Source organism: Heterocephalus glaber, unplaced genomic scaffold (genome assembly GCF_053883595.1).
Source record: "Heterocephalus glaber isolate CG9 unplaced genomic scaffold, H.glaber_assembly_v1.0 deba00001564, whole genome shotgun sequence".
Lineage (NCBI taxonomy): Eukaryota > Metazoa > Chordata > Mammalia > Rodentia > Bathyergidae > Heterocephalus > Heterocephalus glaber.
The window spans coordinates 9,423,491-9,443,654 of NW_028258351.1; the positions used below are offsets into that span (position 1 = coordinate 9,423,491).

General features: G+C 38.9%; 1 protein-coding gene across 5 annotated transcripts; it reads left to right on the plus strand.

Annotated features, from left to right (window-relative positions):
- The first annotated feature begins 663 nt into the window (after positions 1–663).
- Positions 664–19,711, plus strand: Wsb1 (WD repeat and SOCS box containing 1). 5 transcript variants are annotated; one of them, XR_015443179.1, is made up of 9 exons: positions 664–989; positions 6,499–6,667; positions 7,563–7,831; positions 11,050–11,181; positions 12,881–12,981; positions 13,812–15,330; positions 16,269–16,382; positions 17,790–17,897; positions 18,536–19,711. XR_015443179.1 is itself a non-coding variant. In XM_004856958.3 (9 exons), the coding sequence occupies exons 1-9, from the start codon at positions 950–952 to the stop codon at positions 18,693–18,695; spliced, it is 1,266 nt and encodes a 421-aa protein (XP_004857015.1). In that variant the 5' UTR covers positions 664–949; the 3' UTR covers positions 18,696–19,711. The 5 variants fall into 5 exon arrangements, 3 of the variants coding, with proteins under 3 accessions (XP_004857015.1, XP_004857016.1, XP_012932352.1); XM_004856958.3 differs by having other exon boundaries at positions 15,158–15,330; XR_002386948.2 differs by lacking the exons at positions 16,269–16,382; positions 17,790–17,897; positions 18,536–19,711 and having other exon boundaries at positions 13,812–13,987; positions 15,158–15,193.
- Positions 19,712–20,164: the final 453 nt, after the last annotated feature.

Here is a 20,164-nt window from a genome sequence, read left to right on the forward strand (position 1 = left end):
TGAGGCCCAGGCCCAGGGCAGAGGAAAAGTGGATTTTGAGCTGCCACAGAGGGATCCGCCTAGGCCAGCAGCCAGACTCCAAAGACCTCGAGCTCTGTGGCAGAACTGGCTTAGGGGCTAAGCCGGACGGGGGCAGCCTAGGGAGGCTACGCAGTGAGGCACGGTTAGGCTGTCACCGCCACACTTCCTCAAACCGGCTGGCTCGTGTCACCACAGTAGCAAGCGCACAGGTGGCGCACAATGACGCTAAGTCTCACCCTCTCTCGTCAGTCTAACTGGCACGCAGGAGCTGGAGAGGGGCCAAATAGAGTTCAAAATTGAAGTATCTTTTTTTTCTTTTTGATTCAGCCAGTTTAAATTCCCTGCCATCTTTCAGCTGCGGGGTAATATGTATTAAACAATTCTCTGGTGGTCTTTGGAAAGGGATTCTGACTTCTAAGCGGCACAGTCAGGAAGCCCCTCTCGCCAGGCTGACAGAACCTCAACTCCCCCCACCTCAGCACTCTTCGCTTCTCTCCGCACTGCTCGCCCCCAGGACCACGCCCGCGCGAGAAGGCCCCGGGCCGTCACGTCCCGTGCGTCGAGAGGCGGGGCACGAACACCAACGTCACAGAACCACGCCCCCTGCCGTCCAGCTATCTCCCGCGCCGCCCGCCATCTTGTCCCAGTGTCTCTTTTGCCGTCGGCAGTGTTGAGTCCGCCGTGTTGGTCCGTCGGGAGGAGGCAGGATACTAGGTCTTTTGTTTGTGTTCGACCCCGTAGTTTGGTCCGAGGCCTCTCTGTTTTCCCTGTGCAGCCTGTGGAAGCCGAAGCGGCCGCCCCCGCCCCTCCCCGCCGTCCCCGGGCCAGGAGGGACCGAGCCCGCGTCACGCCCCTCGGCCGTAGCCACTGCTTTCTCTGTCGTCGTTGCGTCCGTATCGTGTCCCCGGAATCAGACTGTGCCCCATAGATGGCCAGCTTTCCCCCGAGGGTCAACGAGAAAGAGATCGGTGAGGAACGGGACGGTGGGTGAGCGCGCGAGGGCTGAGGGGGAGGCAGGGACTCCCGGGAGGAGGTTTGGGAGGAAGCGAGTTGGAGCGGAGCGAAGAGCTCGAGAGCGCGGAGGAGGAAGCGGCCCCGCGGGTGGGTGGGAGCCCAAGGGGACGCGGGGCGGCGTGGATGCGGCGTCCAGGGTTAGCCGGACGCGTGGGGACGAGGCTGGGATGCACTCCGACCCGCGCTCGGCGCCCAGTGTGGCCGCGGTGGTTGCTCATCCCGACCCCAGTTTCTTCTGCGGCGATCGGCGCAAGGTCCTTATCCTGGGAATGTCTAGACTCAGGGCTCGGGCATCGAGTAGACCCGGGAAGGTTATTCCCAAGGGTTATTGGCTTGTCTCAGAGACGCTGTGGATGGGGAGGGGGATAAATTTGTGTTTTCTGAGAGGCAATGAATGGAAGGGGTTCTCATATACGAACCACTCTTTAAAATATGCTCGAAGAGGTGCCACTGGCCTGTAGACGCATTTTTTTTTTTTTTTTTTTTAACGATCTGGTGTTACGAAAAGTCTGTGGTTCAGGGGAGGAGACTCAAATTATCTTTCAAATGCATATGGGAGGAGCAGCGTGGTTGGGTGGAGAGACCAAAGGAAGGCTGTTACATTGAAGAGCAAAGTCTCGGAAGGCTTTCTAGAAGTTGTCCTGGAAGCTGCCCTTCTGCGCCGAAGACAGGGGAATCCGGTGTTGAAGGTTGTGGTCCATACCAGTGGCTCTGTTTAAAGCAACTCACGTGATTTAAATTCTCTGAAAGTAAAATAACTAGAATAGCCTTTGGTGCTCTTGGGGTGCTGTGCAGTTGACTTTTTTTTGTTTCTACGGTGTTAATTAAATAAAAATAGGCAGTAGCAATTGAGCACAGAGCCTTTGCGGTTTCCTGCTCTTGAAGTAGGTGTACACCTTTACTAAAGAGTTGGGAAAGGTATTCTAGAGAAAGAAACGGAAGTAGCCAAAATGCCCCTCATCTGGCATTAAAATGAATTTCTATACTGAGAAACAGCTCTTGTAGAATTTTGGACTTTTGCTCTCTTAGGGATAGGATTGAATGGCTGATTAGATGACTAAACCTCGTCTTAATAACTTTCAAAGATACGGAGAACACAAGGAATTCCTGTCCAGTTTACCAGTCCAGGATTTTTTACCCCCCTCCACCACACCCGCACCATAGTATTACAGATCTGCCTTTCATTTTTCTGTATTTTAGTCTTCATAACTCATTTTGAAAACTTTCCAGTCCCCTTTCCTGAGGAATGGATAGAACTTAACATACCTGCACAAAGTAGCTCTTTTCTTTTTTTTCTTTTCTTTTCCCTTCCTGTCTGTCTTTCTTTCTCTTTCTCTCTCTCTCTTTCTTTCTTTCTCTCTCCTTCCTTTCTTCCTTCCTTCTGTACTGGGGATCAAACTCTGGACCTTGTGCCTGAAAGGCATGGGCAGCACCACTGAGCTAAATCCCCGGTCCTAAAGTAGCTTTTCTTAATTTAAAAAAATTTTTGTTTTACTGTTTCCTGGCTATAATTTAAAATGAGTTATTAGGTAAATGCCATTGTCTACATATTTGGCCTTTTAAAACATTTATTTTTTAAAAAATTGATTTATTTTTGGTTTTTTGGGGCAAGGTCTTGCCATGTATCCCAGGGTGGCCTCGAACTCGCTGTGATCCTCCTCCCTCGGCCTCCTGAGTGCTGGGATTACAGGCATGCACCACCATGCCTGACCTTAAAATCTTTTTTAAATCCCCAGTTTTTGTTTCTTTTTGTGAAGTATGATTAGGATACAAGGTTAAACATTTATTTCTCTGTGTAGCTTTGCGTCTATGAATGAGGAATGTCTCTGCATGAGTATTCAGTTGTAGTCAGGCCAAGTTCGGCTTCTCAAGTACAAACTGCAAGTAGAGTAAGAGTCCATGAATGATTAAAGAATTCTATATGACAGGAATTTAACAGCCATGAGCTACTGCTGTCTTTCATTAGGTGCTGCCACAAACCCTCCCTTTCTGGTTGTGAAATTGTAGGGAGCAATGTGAAGAAGTAGCTAACGCTGGCTTGCTGAGTTCAGGTGTGACCTGTGGTGTAATACTCCTGTACAGGTGTTAATAATGAGGTGTTGTGTCTTGTGGTCCATTTCCCAGGCAGGCAGCCTTTCCCTTATACAAGGTCATTGAACCATACATTTCTTAAGGTTCTACTCGGTTAGCAGGTAATGTAATAAAGGTTAAACTTGTTTCTCAAAGCACTTTAGTGTGCACTTTGTGCTATGTTTGTAATATCGTATTGCAAAGTATTTTAAGTTGTGCTTAAGTCATTTACTAAAATGCAAAAATCATTTGATGTGTTTGTTAGCCAGCAGAAAAGCACAATGAAGACAATAATTAGTAATACTTATAATAGTATATTTCTTTGCCTGTTTTTGTAATGCACCATTTCTTAGATTTCTATGTAGTTTAATATTTCTTGGAATTTGCTGTTTGAACTACTTCTTGCTGATAACTTACTACCATTCCTTACACAAAAAGAGTTTCATAATTGTGGCCAAGATATGAAAAAAGAAAACAACAATCTGGGGTGGTGGTGCATACCTGTAATCCCATTCAAGGCCAGCCTGCACAACTTAATGAGACCCTCTCTCAAAATAAAAATGAGAAAGGATTGGGACCTCAGTGCAAAGGCCCTGGGGTTGAGTCTCTACTACTGCAAAATAAATAAATAAAATTAAGAGAATTAAAAAATACAGAGTAATCTTAAAATGTAGACTAAAAAATGAGAACTATGGGAGAAATTTAGTACTGTATTCTCAACTGAGGACTTTCTTTTCAGGTGAATTTTAAAACGTGCTTCCTTTATCTGTGAGGTTTGCCATTTTTCAACCTAAAATTTATAAATTTAACAAGATAGATATGGTTATAAAGAAACCCAAATTAAAAATAAATTCAGGCAGAAGTTGTAAATTCAGAGGCCAGACATTTAAAGAGCCCTAATGAAATGGGTTTGGAAAAATATAAGGAAATCTGGAGGCAAAGCCCCTATCTGAAGTGATCTATGTATTTTAGTGCAATTCTTTTTTTTTTTTTTGGTACCGAGGATCGAAGTCCGGTCCTTGGCGCTTGCACAGCAGGCAGCAAAACCACTGAGCTAAATTCCCGGCCCATCATCTATGTATTTTAAAAAATCATTCTGGCCAGGCATGGTGGCACATGCCTGTAATCCCAACTACTCAGGCCGAGGCTGAGGCAATTCAGTGACAGCTTTAAGCCTACCCTGGACAACTTAGTGAAACCCTTTAAAAAAATTTTTTTAACCCTTTTTAAAATTTAAATTTTTTTTTTTTTAAAGGTATGGTGGGTAGGGGCCGGGGATTTAGCTCAGTGGTTTCACCGCCTGCTACACAAGCGCTAGGACCCGAGTTCGGTACCTGGTACCAAAAAAAAAAGTATGGTGGGATGGGTGGGATAGGAATGTAAGCTCAGAAGTAGAAAGTTTGCCTGGCATTTTTTTTAAAAACTTTTTTTTAAGTACCGGGGATCGAACTCGGGACCTTGCACTTTCGAGGCAGGTGCTGTGCCACTGAGCTAAATCCCTGGCTCACCTGGCATTTTTTGAGGCCCTGACTTCAATCCCCAGTTCAATATACAGGCACAAAATCACTCTGCAAGGGCCGGGGATTTAGCTCAGTGGTTCTGCCGCCTGCCTCGCAAGTGCAAGGGGTCCCAAGTTCGATCCCTGATACCTAAAAAAAAAAGAAAACAAAACAAAATCACTCTGCAGACATCTGAGGGTCACTCATTGTGAATATTGTCTTAAGGTAGTTATATGACTTTTAGTGAAATTAATGTCATGGTATGAGGGCCTTTACTAACTGCAGTTAATCTAGAAAATATGAAATTAAGATGGAGGATGGATTGGTAATCTGAGAAATGATGAAGAGAGCTAGAAATACTTTAACAAAAAGACTCAGTTGTGGATGTCATCATGGTTGTGTGAGATTTGCAGGCTTAGGTTTATTCTCTTAGGTCAGAATCAGGACTGAGTGGCTGGAAGGAAGATTTTATATCACTGAAAGGAAAAATTTCTGATAATCTCAACTATACTAAAGTAGAATAAGCCTTATTCTTCTTTATAAATGTCATAGAAAAATAGGAATCTTTTTGTTTTGTTTTCGTGTTTTAAATCATATTCAGTGTTATCAAAGGACTGGGCAAGGAACATTTAAATCACTTAAGAATGGGAAATTATATGTGTGCTTTCATATTTGCTTAGTAAATATTTACTGGGGACCTGTCATGTGCTAGGTGCTGTACTAGCTATTGATGGAGCACACATTCAGACTGAAGTGTCCCCGAGTGAGGGTTGTGTGTATAGATCTGCTCTAGGTATAGGAGGGTAAGTGCTTCTTATTCATAGTGCAATACACAGTCCATTACAGTGTAGTTGTTGGAAAGTTTAAGCCAGAAGTATATAAAAAACATTGTTGTACACTGTAGAGGTGATCAATAAACCTATAACAAAAAGGAAAAGTGGTAAAATTGAACTGAAGCCCAATCCAACAAAGTAGTGATGATACTTTGATAAAGAATGCCCTTTTCCAAAATTAAGAAAATGTCCTTAGAGTTTGCATGTGCATTGTAATAGGATTTTGTTGATTATGCTTTTTGTTAAATATGAAATTAATACTCTCCTTGAAAATATGTCAGATTTTTTTTGGGGGGTTACTGGGGATCAAACTCAGGACCTTGTGCTTGGGAGGCAGGCGGCAGAACCACTGAGCCAAATCCCCGGTCCAGGATTTTTTGTTGTTATTGTTATTGTGTGTGTGTGTGTGTGTGTGTGTGTGTGTGTGTGTGTGTGTGTGTGTGTGTGTTTGGAGACAGGATCTTACTATATTATATTTTATAATAGTTTATAGTTCTTGAAAGCTGAAAAACTTAATTTGGAGGGCTGGGCATGGTGGTGCATGCCTGTAATCCCAGCACTCAGTAGGGTGAGGCAGGAGGATTGCTGCAAGTTGGAGGCCAGCCTGGACTGCATGCATAGGGAGACACTGTCTCAAAAAAAAATTAATTTGGAAAATATTTTTCTTGCAAAGTAACTTTAATCTCTGGCATTTTAAATGTAATTTGGTGAAAACAATACAGTACAAAAATTAGGATCTTAAGTAATTGCTAACCTGAATTGGTCATTACATTATTGCTTGTATAGTTTTTTTTTTTTTTGTAGTTTTTTATTCAGTGAAACTTTCTTAAAAACTCTCGCGTTGGGGGATTTTAGGAAAATCGTTTTACCAAAAATTGAAGATAGTCACCATCATTAAGGGGTCTTTACATTGAGTACAAATACATCCTCTTAGCTGGTAGGAAGCAGGTTTCCCTATACTGTGTCTGAAAGTGAAAAAATTCAGTAAATCCCAAAGTAATATGGAAGCAGTTTCAGATTCATTGTTGGTTCTATATGATATCCTGTGTTTTTTCTTCTAGTGAGATCGCGTAGTATAGGTGAACTTTTAACTCCAGCAGCTCCTTTTGACAAGAAATGTGGTCGTGAAAACTGGACTGTTGCTTTTGCTCCAGATGGTTCATACTTTGCTTGGTCACAAGGACATCGAACAGTAAAGCTTGTTCCATGGTCCCAGTGCCTTAAGAACTTGTAAGACCTTTTTTTAAATTTCTGGAATTTACTGTTGTCTCTTAATGTAGGGTAATAAAACATTTCAATATTTGTTTTTCCTTTATAGTGTTATAATGTGTTTTAATCATAGGCAATACATTTATTTTAAAATTTGTGTAAAGAATTATCTAGCCTTATTTATACATTGTATAATATTTTCTTGGCTATTTATCTGTTCTTGTGTGTATTAAGAGGCAGATTAAGCCAGGCATAATACACATGCCTGCAATCTCAGCATTTGGGAGGCTGAGACAGGAGGATCTTGAGTTGAGGCCAGCCTGGGCTATATAGCAAGTTCAAAGGCAGCCTGGGCTATGTATTGAGACCCTGTCTCTAAAAAATCAGAACAGATGAATTATACCTTGTTAGTGTATATATTCTGTTGTAACAGAGCCAGGTGACCTTTGTTATGTGAAACTTTTTACATTCACTTTGGGTTTCATAGCATTTTATTGTATAACAGTGGTGAACAGATCATATGCATTTTTATGTACCTATCTATGATCCCTTTGCTTGAATTGAGTTTAGATATTTGTGTTACTGGAATTTTTTTTTCTTATTTATACTTTTGCATTTAGGTTAAAGGAGTCTCAATTGATAAAGTGGTTTTGAGGAAAATTTGAGAGGCAGATGAGTTATAAAATTACTTTCTCATTGAACTACTTTTCCACTACTGAAAATTTCTGTCAATACTTGATTTTATCCCATGATTCTCTTGTAGTTCAGCTAGCAAGTTTTCCCATTTCCATCTGTTGGGTTCTGTTGTTATTCATTATCATTATAATCACCTTGAGGTTATTGTGATAAATGTTTATTGTTAATGTCTGCAGGATTCTAGGATAAATAATTCTGTTTCACTCTTTTACCCCCTCAGTCTCTTGCATGGCACAAAGAATGTTGCAAACTCAAACAGTTTAAGATTGTCAAGACAAAACAGTGATGGTGGTCAAAAAAATAAACCTCGTGAACATATTATAGACTGTGGAGATATAGTCTGGAGTCTTGCCTTTGGATCTTCAGTTCCAGAAAAGCAAAGTCGCTGTGTAAATATAGAATGGCATCGGTTCAGATTTGGACAAGATCAGCTACTCCTTGCCACAGGATTAAGCAATGGTCGTATCAAAATATGGGATGTATATACAGGTATAGATTCATAGTTTTAAAAGTAAACCTGATTGCTTTATAATGTAGGATACTGCTAATATGCAAATATATGATTTGAGGGGGTTTTTTTGTTTGTTTGTTTGCTTGTTTTTTGTAAGTCCCTCACTCACCTGCGTTCTTTCTGACCTGGTTTAACATTTCCCACACCTTGGAGGATGTGGTGCAGGAGAATTGTGCTGTACCGTTTGGCTTGAAAGCTGCAGTTCTACAAGGTTGCTCTCTTTAATCCTTAGGTGTTCTGCCAGGTTGAGCCCTCTCAGTCTCTTAGAGTTTTAATGAACTGAAAGCAAGACTTGCTGCTTTCAGTGTCTTTTTTTTTGGTACTGGGGATCGAACTCAGGTCCTTGGGCTTGCGAGGCAGGCAGCGGAACCACTGAGCTAAATCCCAGGCTGAGTGTGTCTTTAAGGCTTTGATAGCATCTTTAGCTCATGATTTTTTTTTTTTTTTTTAGCTCATGATTTTAATTTAGGAAGGCAGTATAGAATTCGCAGTTTGATGACCCTTCAGAGAATATTATAGTAGGAAGGCATGTCTAGGGAGTGTTTAGTTAATTATTATTTATAAATAGTAATTTAATTTGATTCAACAGGTGTTTTCTTACCTACTTTTCAGTGATAGCTTAGAGCAGTGATGGCGAACCTTTTAGAGATCGAGTGCCTAATACAACCCAGAACCCACTTACTTGTCTCAAAGTGCCAACACTACAATTAAATCTGAATAGTGAGATTTTAGTTTAGAAAAGAACAACTGTTGTTTGACGTTCAGGTGCTGGGGCAGCTTGGCTTGGATGCCGGTGTGCCATCTGTGGCATGTGTTCATCATAGAAGCTTTTAAGGCAAATTAATGTATTTTTGGTTTTGGTTTCTTTTGCTGCTGGGGATTGAACCCAAAACCTTCACACTGAGCTGCATCCCCAGCCCTTTTTATTTTTTTATTTTGAAACAAGGTCTCCCTAAGTCACTAAGTCATCCAGGCTAGGCTTCAACTTCAGTCCTTCTGCCTAACTTTCCCCAAGTCCTGAGATTACAGGCATGTGCCACCATGCCTGACCATATTTTAACAATCATTATCTAAACGTAGAATGTTTTAGTGACTGTTTATCTAAAGTCTAACGAGACAGGTTAAATTCTTTTTTTTCTTAAATTCTTTTATTGGTACATTTTAGGTAAACAATACATTTACATTTATCATTGGGTGCTTAAAAATTGCAGCTGTACTGAACACAGTTTTTCTTATCATTGTTCCCTAACCAATACAGTATAACAACTTTTTTGGGGGGCGGGTTGTGCCAGGGATCAAACTCGAGTCTTTGCACGTGCACGGCAGGCAGTGGAACCACTGAGCTAAATCTCCAGCCCCTACCTAGACAGGTTAAATTCTTTGGGCAATTAAAAGTAAATGTTTTGGCCAGGTGCACGCCTATAATCCCAGCATGCCAGGGTGAGGCAGGAAGATTCCCCCAAATTCAAGGCCAGCCTGGACTGTATAGCAAAACCCTATCTCACAAAAAAGCTTTATTTACTGCCTAAAACAGTATCACCCAAACAATAAAATAAAACAGTGTTGGGCCAGGGATTTAGCTCAGTGGTGCTGCTGCCTGCCTCCCAAGCCCAAGGTCTTGAGTTCAATCCCCCGTACCAAAAAAAAAACAAAACCCCAAAACAACATTGCCTACCATATAGTATGTGTTAAAAAATGTGAAAGAATTTTAAATGAACATTAAAATAAGATAATAAGATGTTCTCAGAACACAGGAAGTGCTACTAATACTGGGGATAATACAGTGGTACCTTTGTTCATGAATGTAATTCTTTCCACGTTTCTGGTTGCAAACTGAATTGGAGGAGAACTAAAATTTCCCTATAAGGTGAGCCTAACCATTGAATTTGATTCGGTTTTCATCTAATTTGGATTGTGATTAGACTCGTGGAAAGAATTAAATTCGTGAATCAGGGTACAGGTCTACATCAGAATTTGGAGCCTTGAGAAAAAGAATTTAGGTAAGCACGTAGAGTTTTTAGAAAACAAAGGTCTTATAGTAGTGGGTAAGAAAAGTACATTTTTTTTCACTGAGACTGTGTTCAAAAATTACTTGTGGGATAGTATTTTTTTGGGAGCTTGGGAAATGAAAGGCAAAACTTGATTTTATATTTTAAAATCAAAACAGATTTACAAGGTTGCAGAGGACTGTAATATTGATTATGCCTAAAGAAAGCTATAAAGTTAATCCCACATTTGGCTTGTTTATTTATTTATTTATTTTTTTCTGGTACCAGAGATCAAACTCAGGACCTTGAGCTTGCAAGGCAGGCAGTGGAACCACTGAGCTAAATCCCCGGCCCATTAATCATAATTTTTGTTAGCTGATGGTAGGAGATATTTTTTTTTCTTTTTCCTTTTTCTTTATGCTGTATCGAATATCAATCTCAGGACCTTGTGCTTGCCAGGCAGATGCAGTGCCACTGAGCTACATCCCTGGCCCTTGGCTTGTCTGTAGAAGTGAGTCTGGCTGGGGCCTATGTGCAAGGTCAGAAGAATTTGCACCCAAATTCTGTTCCCACAACTAAAACCTTCAGACTAGAAGGACAGCATTCCAGTTACAGTCATATATTTTGTCTAGTCTATTCGTAATTTCAGAATGCTTTGTCTTGTCTTTTTTGAGCCTTGTTTACATTAATTTCCATAAAAAACACATGTTGCCTTACCCCAATTGATTGCCAATGAAAGTCAGTGGCTGGGACTGTCCAGCACCTTTGTCGGTTACACTGACATTATTAGTCCTGACACCCCACTTTCTCCCTCAGTTCTGTCTGAGTTCATTGTCCCCTGTGTCACACACTGGACAGGTAGGTATAAAACCTGACTACAGGGGTCTCTAACAAAGGTGATAATAATATAAGGGCTTTCTTGATATTAACTTGATCCATGAGTTTGTTTACATTTCAGAAATTGTCTTTCAATTTTTCTAATAAACTTATAGCTTTGCTAAACTGGGAAGAATACATTTTAAAACATTGTAAATAGTGAATTCTTGCAAGTAACAATAGTAGCACTAATAAATGTTGGCATCAGTAAATGAATACTTTGCACTGGTAAACCAATGAGAATTTCTTTATTTTTAAAAAGTAACCCTATTTCTCAACAGCTGAAAATAACTGTCTTTTTTTTTTTTTTTTTAATCTTCCATCATGTTTAGGAAAACTCCTCCTTAATTTGGTAGATCATACTGAAGTGGTGAGAAATTTAACTTTTGCTCCAGATGGGAGCTTGATCCTGGTATCAGCTTCAAGAGATAAAACTCTCAGAGTGTGGGACCTGAAAGATGATGGTATGTCTTTATTCCATGCTGTAAAAAGATTGGTTTCTTGGTAGTACTGTTCAGAGGGTTTGGGAACATCTTGGCATTTAACTTTAAAAGTGATCAGACATTTGACCAGAATTTCCTCCTCCCTGTTCAACCATTTGTTCCCTTTCCTGTATAAATCAAACAAAAACATAAAGTGAACCAGAATAGGAGCCAGCAGTTACTATAAGTGAACTATGCAGAAACTATTCATTCAGAAACTAACCATTCAGATCTCTATCAGCTACTCGAGGACAAAACCTGGATCATTTTAGGGTTGTTCATGAACTGGTTTGTGTTTACTTCCTTTATCTTAGGGTTATTAACTTCCTGCATTTACTTAGTGAAATTTTTTTTAAGCAAATTCAGTAATTAATAAAATTTAGACTAAGACGTGATTTGTGGACTAGAATTAATAGCATTGTAAATGCTAGTAAGCATAGGTTAAGAAATTTTTATGAAAAATAAAAGATTTTTTTACTCTCCAGTACAATAGTAATGTATGTTCATGTCAAGTATTCACCTTTTTCTGAAACTTGATATTTATGATACTTAGAGAGTTTTAGAGAGGCTACCTTGTTTGAGAGGCCCAGAGATGAGCATTTCTTCCTCTTTTCTTATCTCCTAATGAAACTGTTTATATTTTAAGCTAAAATCTTGTATTTAAGTAGGATGTGTTGGTGCTCAAGTCTCAAATTGGAAGTTGATAGACTTGCCTAGGAGTAATATAGTGTATACTGAATGTGGAAGAAAACAAACTCTCAGATTTAGAGCCATTGTTCCACCTGATGGATTGCTTGATAAAATAGTGTATGAATATTCCCAAATCCTGACATACCTAGACTGCATTTTATCAATTCTCTGATTGCTCAGTTCTGTTTCCCTCCCCCAAATACTGAGAATTGAACTCAGGGTCGACTTTTTTTTTTGATATCGGGGATCGAACTTGGGTCCTTGTGCTTGCGCAGCAGGCGGTGAAACCACTGAGCTAAATCCCCGGCCCTCAGGGTCAGCTTTTGCACTGAGGTACAGCCCTAGCTTGTCCTTTTATTTTTTATTATTTGAGAACGGGTCTCACTAAGCTGTTAAGTTGCCCAGGCTGGACTCAGACTTGTGATCCTGCTACCTCAGCCTCCCAGAATGGCAGACCTGCAGGCATGCGCCGCCATGTCTGGCTGGTTGCTTAGCTCTTGAGAGGCAGAGTTAAATAATGTAAGCATAGTTGTGTGCTGTGGGTATAAGAAAAACAAGGACTTTGGAATGGAATGTAGATTATCAAAGTGGAAGAGGGTGAAGAGGCATTTTGAAGATGTTCAACAAGTCTTAAACTTGCTGTATTTCAGCTCCTTCATTTGTAGAATAAGAGAATTGGACTAAAAGAATAAAAGATGAAGGGTCACAGGTATTTAAAGGGCTAGGTGTTATATACTGAAGGTTTAGGGGCCATGCTGTCTCTCCCATAGTAGTACAGCATAAACAAATGGACATGATTGTATTTATATGGGTAAACTTCATATTGTAAAATTTTGTCTATAAAAATAAGCAGGTGGTAAATATTGCCCAACTATTATAGATATATTACTTTTAGCTGTTAACGTTTGTGGCTTGTGTTTTACTGCCATTTTTAAATGTTACTCATTTGAAATACATTTTTGGGTTGACACAAATATTTGTTTTTGTTCAGGAAACATGATGAAAGTATTGAGAGGGCATCAGAACTGGGTGTACAGCTGTGCATTCTCTCCTGACTCTTCTATGCTGTGTTCAGTCGGAGCGAGTAAAGCAGTATGTGTCAAAGTTCTTACACATTGCTTATGAATTGGATTTTAATGATGTATGCATAATCATTTTAAATCTAAGTAACCTATTAAGTCTGTGCTCGGTGTCATGAATATCTTATTTGTTTTATTTTATGATGGAGAATTTGCATGAGGGAAATTAAATATAGTGAGAAGTTGAATTGCTCTTAGAGATAATATAAAATGAGGGGTATATCAAATTTATTTTGTGTAAGGTCTAGGAAAGTTTATGTGCTATACAAGAGTTCTAGTTCATATGTTAAAACATTCCCTTGCTAATTATTTTCTTCTCTGTTGTTCTATTTTTGTCCAGTTTGCTGTTTTTAAAGTTTTGAGTCCCAGCTGGTCCTGGACATTTAACTGAAAAAAGTAACATAATAATAAAAGCACTCATGTATGTCCTAGAGTGAATTATAGATGAAACTTAAATTGTCTGTCTTATGTAGCATACCTGTAGACAGCTTAAATAAAATTGACTCTTATGAGGGTTATGGTATTTGTTGTTAAACTCTTTAGTTTACCAGCTCTGAGTTAGTATAGTTAAGAGGATCTTAGTAGCTTCAAGTATTTATGAAAGGTTGAAGTCCAAATACATGTGATGATCACAATACACTTTGAATTAATGGGGGAGGGTGGAAGCTAGTTAAAATGCATTTTATTTAGCCAAGAGGTATGTTATAATGAAGTTAGAAATGTTGAAAGTTAAGAACAAAATAGTTTAGTTATTTAAAAATCATAAGAACAACAAAGCTAGATGTTGACATTGCTATTTTAGGCTGTGTGTTTTCCATATGCTTCTTGCTTTCCCTGTCACAGGTGGTGGCAGCAATATTGGTGTGATTGAGGTTATGCTGGCACCACTCGCACACAGGCGCACAATGGTGTTAGCTGGGCAGAAAGAGTGGCATCTCTGGCTACCGGGCTGGGGGCGACCTTTACCGTAGGATGAAGTAACCTTGCATTCGGCTGCAAGGTGTACTGTACGTACACAGGTGCTGGTCGGCGTCCACTTTCTGCTTTTCTTTCTTTCTTTTTTTTCTTTTTAAAAATAATTTTCCCCACAGTGAAATCCACTGACTCCTCCAAGTAAATTGCTCTTCCAGTTTGATGGAATTGGGAGTCATAACAAGTGAAACCAATTTAATTTGAAGTAATTGGCTTTTAAATGGTTTCTCTGTGCTATTTTTTGGAATTCTTTAAGATTCTAGATACCTTAAGTATTTGATCCAACTTGAAATTTGTGCTTACTTACCTTTGGAAATAATATGTTGTGTCTGTGCAGAAAAAAAGTAGAAAAAGCTTTGCTTTACTCCAAGAGGAGGAGAGATTATCTAATTAAGACTGTTATAAATTTCTAAGCTCACATTTAATATAGCAGATTGAAATAAACAGAACCTTATGTAGGGCTGTTCTGCACAATCTGACTGTTGATGCTTAGAATCTAAAACTGTATGTGAACTTGTTCTTAAGTAATTTAATTGTTTTATACTGAAAATGACTAATGTATAGTTTGGGAAAAATGATTGGTAAATCTTGATTCACAGAAATGCTGTAATTATTTTCATAAAATAGCATTTTCGTACTGTAATGTGGTTTAACATCCTTGTTTGCCAAAGAAATTTCATTTGGCTGTGAAAATTCTCTTTGCTTGCAGTATCTGTTTCTCTTCCTAGGCTCACGTTGGTGATCCAAGGCTATTGTAAACAAGTGATTATCTCAAAGGGAGATGCCAATGGAGTAACAATTTGTTAACCTTACATTTTCTGTCTGTATATTTTTTAAAAATTTGGTAGTTTCTGGAAAAAAAAGGGGTTTGTAGTACTTAACCCTATTTATTTCCGTATATTTTAGTTAATTACTTTTTGGAATAAATGGGTTTCAGTATAACTTTGTGGTTAAATTGCATTGCCTTTATTTTATGTTTAGGCCTATATTTTAAATTAACATTTAACAGAACCATTTGAAATAGAATTTGCATGTCTGTTTTAATTAACTTAAAGACTGATTTTAATCTATGACACTGAGCATATCTTTAAATTACTCATAATTTATAATGTTTAATTTAATATAATTTTATTAAATTTATCAGTTTTAGTTTAAGATGTGCCATTTTGTCCTATGTGTATCTGAATGAAGCTATAACATTTGCCTTTTTATTTCAGGTCTTCCTTTGGAATATGGATAAGTATACCATGATACGGAAACTAGAAGGACATCACCATGATGTTGTAGCTTGTGACTTTTCTCCTGATGGAGCATTGCTGGCTACTGCATCTTATGATACTCGTGTGTATATCTGGGATCCACACAATGGAGACATTTTGATGGAATTTGGGTGGGTACTACATGAATTACTTTAGTCTATAATCCATCACTGGGTATTACTGTACTTTTAAGAAATTATAAGTGCCTATAATCCCAACACTCTGGGAGACTGAGGCAGGAAGATTGTAAGTTTGAGTCCAAACTGAGTAACTTAGCAAGATGCTGTCTCAAAATGAAAGAATTTTAAAAGGACCTGGAGGTGTAGCTTGATACAAAGGCTCTGGTTTTCATCTGTGGTGCTCCCCCCACCAAAAGTAAACAAAAACAAAGTAGTGGCAGCAGTTATGTGTGTGGTGGGTTTGCTGACATACACCTGTAGTTCTAGGACTCAGGAGGCTGAGGCAGGAGGATCACTTAAGCACAAGAGTTCAAGACTAGCCTGGACAGGGCCAGGGATTTAGCTCAATGAGTCCACCACCTGCCTTGAAAGTGCAAGGTCCAGAGTTTGATCCCTGGTACCAAAAAAAAAAAAGACTAGCCGGGACAACGTAGTGAGACTTTGTCTTAGTTTTTAAAAAAGAGAGGAAAAAAAAAGAGATGAATACTTTGAATTGGTAAAATTAATATATGAAAACAAAGTATATCATAATTTAAAATTTTCCTGTTAATTAAGCTCTGAAATAATAGAAAGTTTTAGATTATATTCTGAAAATCAATTTGGCTTTCATGATAGAGGTCTTGATATTTAATAGTACCCAGTAGGAAGTGATAATTATATTTAGAGTTTCATGTTGGGGAAAAATAGTTAAAATTAAAGTTATACCTAATCTTAGCATTTTAATCATATTGTGAAAAGGTCCCTGTCATTTAATTTGTATCAGCTCTGCTCAGCCTTCTTAGTTGTATTCATTAAGGCTACTTTATTCAAAGACAGATGTGCAATGTACTTGGGTAATTTGTTTCTTGAAATTATTCCGAGCCATTGAAAAAACCTGTGTTTGCCCTCAGGCACCTATTTCCCCCACCTACTCCAATATTTGCTGGAGGAGCAAATGACCGATGGGTGCGCTCGGTATCTTTCAGTCATGATGGACTGCACATTGCAAGCCTTGCTGATGATAAGTAAGTGTTTTAATTATAGCTTATTTCTTCTTAATTACTTTTCATCCTTCTACTTAATGAAAATACTCAAGTCAAAAGCCCTTTCTTACCAAGCATGGTGGTGCATGCCTGTTATCCCAGCACTCTGAAGCCTGAGGCAGGAGGATCACTGGGAGTTTGAGGCCAGCCTGGACTACAGGGTGAGGCCCTGTCTCAAAAAAAAACAAACAAACTCTGTAGTCCTAACCCTAGTGTAATGATTTTTCCTCTGGACAAGACCTTAGGAGATGTTGGTGTGTCTTAAAGAATATTGGTTTAACTAGTATCTCTGTAAACCAGTGGTAATGAATGCCTTTTTCTGTGTTCTTTGTTTAGCTGACTTAGGCAAACGAGACACACTGTTAACCATCTGTTTTTGCCCAGCCCACAGAGGTTTTAAAAAAGTAATATCCTATGGAGAGTGAACCAAAAGGAAACTTCTAAGCAGAAATAGTAAACAGAGTAATTTACATCCATTGCTGTTGAGACTAGATGAAATAGCATGTGTGAGAAATGTGCTGCTTATAAGAAGCAGAAATTAGTTACAGCCATTCTATTTTTTTATGGTTTGATCACATCAATACATACAACTATTCATTATCGTTTTTCCAGAATGTTAGCAAAGAGACGGGAGAGTTTTTAATTTGCCAGTAATCATTTTATTTGTTAACATTCTTTTTTTTTTTTTAACTTTTGTTTTTTATTTTACTTTTTTCTTTTTTTAATTTTATTGGTGTTTTGTTAACATTCTTTTTTTTTTTTTGGTTATTTGGTACTGGGGATCAAACTTGGATCCATGCGCTTTCGAGGCCGGAGGTGGAACCACTGAGCTAAATCCCCAGCCCATCATTCTTGAATATAGTTCCCTGCTGCATTTCTAGATACACTCTACCTAGGTGAAAAGGCTTTGTAAGCGCCTTGGAAGGGGTAAAACATTCAGATTTTAAGGGTAAGAAAACAAGAAGAAAGCTTTTTAAAACAAGTTAACCTAATTACCTGTTAGTGATTTGTGTTTATTTTGTGATTCAACACAGTGGTATTTCTTTTTGAATTTTTTTTTTTTTTTAGACAGGGTCTAAAGTAGTAGTTCAGGCTGGCCTTGAACTCACTATGAAGCCCAGTCTGGCCTTGAACTTGCAGGGAGCCTCCCGCCTCAGCCTCCCCAGTGCTGGGATTACAGGTGTAATCTACCATGTCCAGCTCTGAATTTTGTTTCTTTGGTTTTTTTGGGTTTTTTTGGTACCAGGGATGGAACTTGGGACCTTGCACTTTCGAGGCAGGCGGGGAACCACTGAACTAAATCCCTGGCCCCCAGCTCTGAATTTTAAAAGTTACTTCTACCTTAAATTTCATACAAGATGCTCACTTGATAATTTGTTTCCAATACAGAATGGTGAGGTTCTGGAGAATTGATGAGGATTATCCAGTACAAGTTGCACCTTTGAGCAATGGTCTTTGCTGTGCCTTTTCTACTGATGGCAGTGTTCTAGCTGCTGGGTAAGTATGTTTCTTTTCTTAGAAGGGCAAGTTAAGGTCGGTTTTAAAACAAAGCAGCCAGTAAGTCCCTCATGAGTGCTTTTATAACAGTGTTTGTGGTAGTTATTTTCTCTCACTGAGGTACAATGCCTGACTAAAGTTGAAGGAGGAAAGATTTATTTCAGCTCAGTTTGTAGAGGTTTCAGTCCATAGTTGGCTGGCTCCAAGGCAGGGCAGCATTGCAGAGGAGAAACAACTCATGGAATGGAAGCAGAAAGAGAGCAATGGAGGAGGAAGTGTATGAGCGCACGAATACACACTCCCAGGCCACTCCCACAGTGACTCACTTCTTCCTACCAGATTCACCTCCCAACATCACACCCATCTGTAAACCCATCAGTGGACTAATCCAGTATCACATGCACCTGTGAGCACATGAGGCTTTGGGGTGACATCTTATATAGACCATAACATTATGATTGCCTTGTTATAGAGTATATCATTGGGTAGTTCTCCTTAGATTTTTTTTTTTTTCTTTAATTAGGTTTTAAGGTAAAGTTTGGGAATCTAATACGTAGCCCCCGATGATAGTTGCCTGAATTGTAGGGACTTTGAAGTACATGTACTTGAGTGGGCTTATGCTTCTTGTTTCTGTTTAGGACACATGATGGAAGTGTGTATTTTTGGGCCACTCCAAGACAAGTCGCTAGTCTTCAGCATTTATGTCGCATGTCAATCCGAAGAGTGATGCCCACTCAAGAAGTCCAGAAGCTGCCAGTTCCTTCCAAAGTTTTGGAGTTTCTTTTATATCGTGTTTAGAAGACTACCTTCCCTAGTGGTAGGGACTGACAGAATATACTTAACATGAACCTCAAGCTTTACCAACTTTAAGTATCTTTTTAAAGGTTTAGAAGATTTATTTAATTTGATACATTCTTGTACTGCATTTTACCAGTTGAGCTTTTAAAATATTTATAGACTATAGAAGTATTTCTGAACGTATTAAATGTAAATTTTTTTAGGTTAACTGTGAAAACATATACATACATGTATATATTTAGATATAAACTGCTATGTGTTGAATGGACTCTTTTGCTTTTCTGATTTTTAGTTCTGATCTGTATATACTGCTTCAGTAGAGCTACAACATGTATCTTTTCTGTAAAGGGGAAAGAAATTTTTCTTTTTTTAAAAATTTGGGATACTGAATTTGGTGAGAAATACTGACTTAAGAAACCTGAATTGCCTCATTCAAAGTGAACAGGAGCAGACTGACCAGCTAATGAAACACAGTTTATGTATAGGGAAAGGATTTTGTTTTCCTTAGGATGACATCTGAGAGGTGGTATTTGTGACATTAAAAAGGATGTCTTTACCGCATTAAATACTGCTACAGGCCTTAATTTGGAAAAGCAGCTTTCTATCTTAACCCCTGTCCAAAGTTTTGTATGTCTTAGTTAATTTGAAAATCCATCTACTGTATTAATGGCTTGGGGTTTTTTTTTGGTACCAGGAATTGAATGTGGGACCTTGCGCTTGGAGGCAGGTGGCGGAACCACTGAGCTAAATCCCCAGCCCTACTGTATTATTGTTAAATATTTTGTTTATACTAAGGGACAACTATTTTAAGACCATGGTTTTTCTTTAAAAACACGTATTCTGTGTTTCTGCAGAGGATGATATTGGTACCTTGCCAAAGAGAAGCAATACAGTATATCTGCTTTTACCTTCTGTTGTTTATCTTATCTGCAGATATTAAGAATGTATGCATTATGTAAAATGCTTGATTATATATTTTTATTGAGTTTTTTAATTAAAGAATTGTAAAAAGACAACATATTGCAAATGCCTCTTAAATATGATGGTAGTGCTTTTTGTCTTTTTCCATTGTGAGATTACTGGAGCACCACAAGCAAATCCAGGAAAGGGTGATGAAATAGTGCCAGACTAGGGCATTGCTTTAGAGGAGTCTATGCTTCCTGAGTGTAATGGTTTTTGTTTTGAGAGAACTTTTGTGGTAATGCTTATTTTAAAGCATAGAAGCTGGACATGGTGGCGCATGCTTATTATCCCAGCACTCAGGAGGCTGAGGCAAGAGGCTCACTGTGAGTTCAAGGCCAGCCTAAACTACACAGTGAGACCCTGCCTCCAAAAAAAGCCGTGGAATGTAGCTCAGTGGTAGAGCACTTGCCTACCATGCATGAACCCTAGGTTTAATCCCTAGCACTACAAAACCAAACAGCCACCGAAAGAAATCCTCACATGACAAACAAAATTTTCACTAACCA